This window comes from Ziziphus jujuba, chromosome 5 (assembly GCF_031755915.1).
Source record: "Ziziphus jujuba cultivar Dongzao chromosome 5, ASM3175591v1".
In the NCBI taxonomy this organism is placed as follows: domain Eukaryota; kingdom Viridiplantae; phylum Streptophyta; class Magnoliopsida; order Rosales; family Rhamnaceae; genus Ziziphus; species Ziziphus jujuba.
In genome coordinates this window covers 4124905-4132442 of record NC_083383.1, presented here as the reverse complement: position 1 = coordinate 4132442, position 7538 = coordinate 4124905, and the positions used below count along the sequence as shown (strand labels likewise).

The 7538-nt window shown below is 33.6% G+C and overlaps 2 protein-coding genes across 2 annotated transcripts; both read left to right on the top strand.

Moving 5' to 3' along the window:
* The first annotated feature begins 651 nt into the window (after positions 1-651).
* On the top strand, positions 652-2670 carry LOC107420595 (transcription factor RAX3). Its single transcript, XM_025074590.3, has 3 exons — positions 652-1147; positions 1353-1482; positions 1647-2670. Exons 1-3 carry the CDS (start codon positions 1012-1014, stop codon positions 2461-2463), a joined length of 1083 nt encoding a protein of 360 aa, XP_024930358.2. The 5' UTR covers positions 652-1011; the 3' UTR covers positions 2464-2670.
* A 3315-nt stretch (positions 2671-5985) lies between these two features.
* LOC107420611 (uncharacterized) lies at positions 5986-7538 on the top strand. Its single transcript, XM_016029607.4, has 3 exons — positions 5986-6147; positions 6554-6976; positions 7147-7538. The coding sequence occupies exons 1-3, from the start codon at positions 6088-6090 to the stop codon at positions 7348-7350; spliced, it is 687 nt and encodes a 228-aa protein (XP_015885093.2). The 5' UTR covers positions 5986-6087; the 3' UTR covers positions 7351-7538.

Sequence of the window (7538 nt, the reverse complement as noted above, 5' to 3'; positions counted from 1 at the left end):
CGATTTAATTGCCACACAAATACAAAAAGACTAGAGGGATAAAGAGAGCTTCGAGAAACGAGCTAGCCATCACTATATTCTATATACAAAATATTTATGTCCCCTTACAAATCCGGTGGCGTTCTTCTTCTCATTGTTGGTCATTTGGTCACCTACCAAAAAGGAAAACCCCCCCCTCCCCCACTAAATTCCACATTATTTCAACATCGGTTATATATTGTAAGATTGTTTCTAGACCCTCTTCCATATAGTTTTAGACCTTTGGACATGCTACGGCCACATCGGATCCATGATCAATTTGACCTTCATTTTCTTCTTCTTTTCAACAATTAATAATATTTTAATTTTTATTCACCCATTTATTCAACCAATAAAGTTTGGTTTGGCATGAGATTTTGCTTAAATATATATTATAGTTCAAAATAAATCCATTGACTTGGAGGCTTTGTGGCAACTGTGGATCCATCAATATAGCTAGGTCTCAACATCAACTAGTCCTAATCTTATAACAGCTAATAGCATGATCAATGTCATAATATCACAGCAACAATAATTTGAGATGCGGCAAATAAATAATATTTGTGGCATTATATATTATCTAATTTATATGTATATAAGCTTATAATGGTATAACGTCTTAATGTATGTCCCATTTGATTGATGGTAAAGGTTATTGGACTTACGGTTCCAAGAAAATCAGCAGCCTTGATGTACAAATTGATTCTGGACTAAGAAAGACAAGGAGAAAATCCTTGTTTTCTTACCCTGGCACACTCATTTTTCTGGAATTTTCTATTCATAGACACTTCTTTAATCAACACCCTCCCTTTTAAATTCTATCCCTTTACAGATATTATAATATTAATCTCTCTCTCTCTCTCTCTCTCTCTCTCTCTCTCTCTCTCTCTTATAATTCTTCTTTTACATTGTAGAGAGAGAAAGCTACATCATCAAGCTCAAAGAAAACACAAGATTCAAAAAAGAATTTAAAAAAAAAAAAAATTGAAGAACATGGGGAGAGCTCCTTGCTGTGACAAAGCCAACGTGAAGAAAGGACCATGGTCTCCTGAAGAAGATGCTAAGCTCAAGTCATATATTGAACAGCATGGTACCGGCGGTAACTGGATTGCTTTGCCCCAGAAGATCGGTATGTGTTTGATTTTGACATATATATATATATATATATAGCTAAATAATGATCTAATTCTTTCATTTTGCTTTGCTAAATTCTTCTTTTAATTAGTAATATATAGCTAGAAGCAAATCATATAAACTTTACCAGTGAATTTAACATATCTTACACATTTAGAGATTAAAATGAACTTTTCTTGTTTCGATTTTGAATTAATTAGGCCTTAAGAGATGTGGGAAAAGCTGTCGCCTTAGATGGTTAAACTATCTTCGCCCTAATATTAAGCATGGAGGTTTCTCCGAAGAAGAAGATAACATAATTTGCAGCCTCTATATCAGTATTGGAAGCAGGTATATATATATTTGTGTCTGTGTGTGTGTTCCGATATTTTTCGTTTACTGATCATAATATATATTCATTAGCTTTGAAATTAATCAACCTTGTTTTTTCTTTTTCTTTTTTCTTTTTTTTTTTTTTGGGGGGGGGGGGGGGGGGGGGGGGTTGTTTATTATAGGTGGTCTATAATTGCAGCACAATTACCAGGGAGAACTGACAATGATATAAAGAACTACTGGAACACAAGGCTTAAGAAGAAGCTTCTTGGTAAACAGCGTAAGGATCAACAGGCTCGGAAAGGAAGTAAGCAAAAAGGGACGGCCGGATCAAACTCCATGGTTTCCGATAATAATAATATTATTAATAACAGCCCAAACCCTTACTGGCCAGAGCTGCCTTTGCTAGCATCAGCAGTCCAATATTCAAACCAAGAACCATCCTTCAATGACCATGCATCTCTCAGAAAGTTGCTTATCAAGCTCGGAGGAAGATTTTCTCATCAACCAATCAGCCATGATGATGGAACAATATCCAGTTGTGATCAACTATTCCCAATTGAGAGTATCTCTTCCTCTAAACAAGTTTATGAGAAGGACTCCGCGGCCAGTAATATTCCATCTATTATATCTTCAGGTCCTACGGTCTTAGCGAGCAACACTACCAGCAGTACTCAATTTGCACCGCTACTTGATCATCCGTACAATACATATGCTGAGATGTTGCAAGGAGATAATAACAGTAGTAGTTGTTATTCGGCTGAGCTTGAGGAAATGGTAATGTACAACAACCCTCAGAGGACATTAGATGGGCTGGAGTTCTTGTATGGGGATGAAGCTACTTTAATGCATAATGTTGATAGAAATGGAGGAACTTGGGGTGAGATGGGTTCCTTGGTTTATCAACCTGTAGCTAACTCAGACTATGAAGGTTTACAGCAAGAGATAATGCCACAAGAATCACTTTTCAATGAGTTGAGTTATCAGAGGTCGCACTAAAGATTCTGTGTACATGGTAATGTAGATCTGTAGCTAGAAAGGGAAGGAAAGTTTATGAATTTTCTTTTGGAAGATCAAACCCTAACGATTATTATTATTCAACTCATTCAGTAGTACTACTATTTGCCTTTTTTAATTCCATGCTTATGCTCCACCGATTGTGACTAATGTATAATAATTTATGATCAAAATTGTTTGTGTGTAAAATGAGCTACTTCTCTTGTGGAATGCATACATATTTTCCAGGCTAAAATTTTCTCATATTGATGTTGAATTAGACAGTGTTTGTGAAGCAATGTATGCAATTGGTCGAAAATTGGAGCGATCGAAGCTGGATAACTTGACTGAAGAAATATATGCATGCTTATCGTTAATTCTAGAAATAAAGTTTACAAAGTAGAGTGGTAGGTGTTTTCTTGAACACATTTCTTATATTATAAATATTGATCGACTTGCAAAGTTCATTTTGGGTAACACATAAAGAAATGCGCCTACCCATCTAGTCTGTTGGTTATTAAGTTACAGTTTTTAATCCGTTATAACGTTAGTAACTAATTTTACTATACTACTATTGTACCAAAAAGATAGAGAAGAATAATGGTCAATAAATACACATGCTCTTCTGATATATCTTCAACGCATGCATTAATTATAAATACGGACATTTACTGTTGATGGCGAAAAATTCCATTTTTTTTTTTATAGGTTTTGAAATCAACTGCTTAAGATAGGTCAAGTCCAGAAAACTAGCTGTCTAGTTATATGACCACAATTGAGAGCTGGAAATAAAATGTCATGCGTAAGAAAAACTTACACCTAACAACTAATTTGCTTAGCTGTTTTGATAGCTGTTTTCATGTAAGAGTTTGCGGGGTTTTATTCATTAATTTTTTAATCCTTATGGAGGATAAATGTACCATATCATATATCCCTCTTTTTCTTTCCTAAATCATAAATCAAGTTTCGTCTAAAGATTTCAAATGTGTGTTGATAGAATCTATAGCTGTTGATGTTGCATGCAGTTCTCTCGAACCAAAAAGAAAGGGGGGAGATCTGTTGTGGAGTTGTCAAGTCAAATTTTTCCAGTTTTGGATTTCATTTCAGCAACTTGTATTCATTTCTTGTCACACTTATGAAAGACATAGTAGCCCCCTAAGACTAAGACTATGGACCAAAACCCTAGCTACAAGAGAAATATATTAGAGCAATGTTCCCTGATAGTAACAACATAATTGCAGTCAGTTATTTCATATATATAAGTAGATACATGAAAAATGGCTAGGTAACAACTTTGACCATCCTAACGAACCATGCATCCTTTTTCTGTGTTTATTACTCAAATTAGTTATATACCTAGCTAACCCCAGTTTTAAGATGAAATTAAGATAATATTAGAAGTCTGAAAACCTCTCCCGTCGGCATAAATTAAAGGAAAGGGCTGACTATGCACGAGTACAATAATTGATTAGGTCTAAAATATTTTGGATCAAAATATTGTCTTTGTGTTGACAATGCAATGTTTGGTAATGTCATGGTCATGATTCGTTTGAATCGGTTGACATACATTGAAATTGATAGCTGTTTTTTCAGCAAGCAATTCAAAATATAGGACCCATAAGCCATACCAAATCTCATTTTAAACGAGTGATTAATATAAGTGAAATCATGACTTTGGCATCATTGCTTTCTTGAGTCTAACCTCACCCATTCACACGATGCATACAGTAGATTTTGTATATAAAATAAAAGTTCATTATTTTAAAGTTTGAGGTTAATTGATAGTTTTTTGAAGGCACTCAGTACTATCGCTTTTTGAACCTCATCAATCTCAAAAAAAAGAGATCTGTAAGGTTTTCTTTTCTTTTCTTTTTTTTTTTTTGTTGGGAAAAGTAAAAATATTATATGTTAAAGAATAGATTTCCTAATAGTTATTCTACAGAGTTGCTAGAATTCAGAACTAGCTAGTTATTCTGAGCCTATTGCTTTTTCTGGCACTTGTATAGGTATATATAAAAAACCAATTAACTCTAAGCTAGCTCATGTTGCACACATATACATGTAACTTAACGATGTTTATTTATATATATATATATATATTATTCTAGTGAACACCACATAAAATATTCCATCCAAACTATGGAACATTTCCATTTATGAGGAAAAAAAAAAAAAAAAACTAGGAAACACAAATTAGTTGATATTTTTAAGAATTAATATATAATTATGTGAAATAATTAAAAACAAGGACTATATGTATGACTAAATCCTCCCTGTAAAGTTAGAAGGAATATCCTTGGAGAAGAGAAAAAACCCAGAAGAAAACACCAAGATTTGGAATTTGACTTTTATTAATTGGAGGAGGCTGCACATTCCCGTCAACTTGAGGGTGACGTGGTGGATTATATTGTTAATTAAACACAAAATAACAACCGTGATTGAGGCCAAATATAGCCTTGACAACAGCCAGACGACGATTTCCTTTGTCTGCTTTTTCCATTCTCTAATAATATTAATTTCTAAAACCAATCCCCAGTGCCATTTCTCTCTATTTCTGTTTTTGTTTTTTTTTTTTTTTTTATGCAGTGATAATGACACTCACTCGCTAGCATAACATAAAAAAATTATTTATAAAATTTTAATTATGCTGCTTTAGACCTGACAACCTACTTTTTGTTATATTAATAAATATGAATTAAGGATTGCAAGCTGACCATCATCGTCCCCAATAACATGAATAAAATAAATATGAATTATTTACAAATGGCAGTTACGAGACGAACAAAAAGAGATTGCCGTGGGTTTCTTGTTTTTTTTGGGACAATGGGTTGTGGCTAGCTCTTTCAACTTTTCTATTGGTTTTCCAAACTAGGATAAAGAATTTAAGATGATGATAGTTCTTACTTCTTCCTATGTATATAATATCTTGTTCTATATATATTCCATTGCTTATCTTATTAATTTGTCTAATTTCATCTGCTGATAGCTATAAGGAATTTATTTATTCCTTCTGAGGACATAAACAGCAAGCTCGCTCAAATATATCTTGTATATCTAATCAAACTAATACTACTGGTATATATTTTCTGAGCTCTGCCCAGCAAAAGTGCGTGTTCTAAATACATTCTTTTATATCTCTATACATTCCAAAAACAAAAATTAAAACTTAAAAAATTTGTTAGCTTCTAGATTATAAAAAATAACTTTTAATTACTGATTGTAAATTATAATATTTTAATCAAAGAATGTACCCATTCTTTATTAATTATTGTTTTATTAAAAATATACTGCGGGGACGGCCTGCGGCTTGAGTTTTGTAGTACATTTGTTTGGTCTGGGTTGTCTAAATTCATCCAGGCCTTTTTCATTGGGCTTTAGGAGATTGTATAGAGGGCTTGTTTATTAATGGGTTGGGCTTATGTTTTCAAGTTCCAAAGAGAGAGGCCGAAAATGATTGAGGACAATTTCAAGTACTTTCGATCCAAATAGGGTGGCCCAACGCTACCCTGATATACACCGAGCCAAGAGGAAAGTTAAGGTTTGCAGAAGCGGCAATCGGTTAGAAGTTTGAACCCTAGACAGACAATGACGAGAAAGCGCAAGTGAAGAAGAAGTAGCACAGTGCGAATGGCGCTTTCAATACCAGCTTCCGTTTCATTGCCTCCTTCGCCGGCTCCGAAATTTCCAGTACCATTTCTTACTTATTATTATTATTATTGTTAGTATTATTTTATTTTCTGTGGAATTGGAGATAAGAATCATTGTTAGTGCTTTATTCGTTGAAGTCAAAAGTTAAAAGATATGATAAATATCGATTTTTTTTACGGTTCTGTATGTGAAACTTGAGCTGAAGTTGAATTGGTAACGTTGTAAATGAAGACTCGAATAAAACTGTGGCTTTTGGTTCAGTCTTTATATGATTTCAAATTTCAAATATTGATAAGAACAATTAGGAAATTCAGGAATGCATAAAATGTTTGGTAGCTATTTAATATGATATTGAAGTAACTATTTGAAACAAATAATTATAAAGAGATGTTGAATTTGAACTTGTACATAAGTCAATTTTTTGTTTGTTTGTTTGGGGGAACAGATTAAAGTTTTTAAACAGAAACCATGGCAATTCCAAAGGTACCAACGGCCATGCATCCATAAGGAGGCCTTGTCCACATGTTGTATGAAAGTTTCAATGTCAGAGTTTGGCGAGCCAAGTAAGGTCAAATTGCAAATTGGTACTGTAAAGGAGAAGTTGTGGGAAGCCATTCCCAATTCAGTTAAGGATCTTGATCGGAAGAAGGCAGTGGATATTCTGGTGGGTCGACTGCTTTTCCTCGGACAGAAAGCATTGAAATGGTCTCTGATGGTATATTTGATTACTAGCTCGTTATCGGATTTCTTATTTTCCATCTCCAGAAACCAGGAATTGATGATACCCTTTGGTCTCTTTGTTGGCTGCTTGATAGCCGACCTTTTGAACGAAACATGTCAACAAGTGTTCAAGTTCAACCCCTCAGAGGTATGTTTTATACTTATCACCATCTTCTCCTGTGTTTAATGAATATCATATTTCATTTGAATTAATGAGTTGTGAACTATTTTTGTGATTTGTTCCTCTTTTTTTTTTTCTTTTTTTTTTTTTTAAACCACAATATGAGTAACATTTTAATGGTATGTTTTTGTTGACAGGAAAAGGAGTTGGATTGGCATTTTATAGGTATAAGTTGTTTGTTTGTTGTTGTTAAGTTCATGTCAACATATTTGGGGATACGAGGACAGGTATTTTTTTTGCATGTTGCCAACGGTGGGTTGATGCAAATAGTGTGGCTGTGGAAAAGTTTATTGAAACATATTGACAATGGAGAAAACTCTGCATCGGTACAAGATACCTAACAAGAAATTGATGTAAAAGATTGATTTTGCTCTCTGTACATTGAACTGCATAACCTTAAGATGCAATGAACTTGTATATTTTTTTCATAGCCTATTCAGATGAACACGGTTCCTTTTCTTTTGAGACGTTGCTTTCTTAATGTGTATTCTATTAAGCTTAAAATTTATGTATCACTTTTATTTTTCAA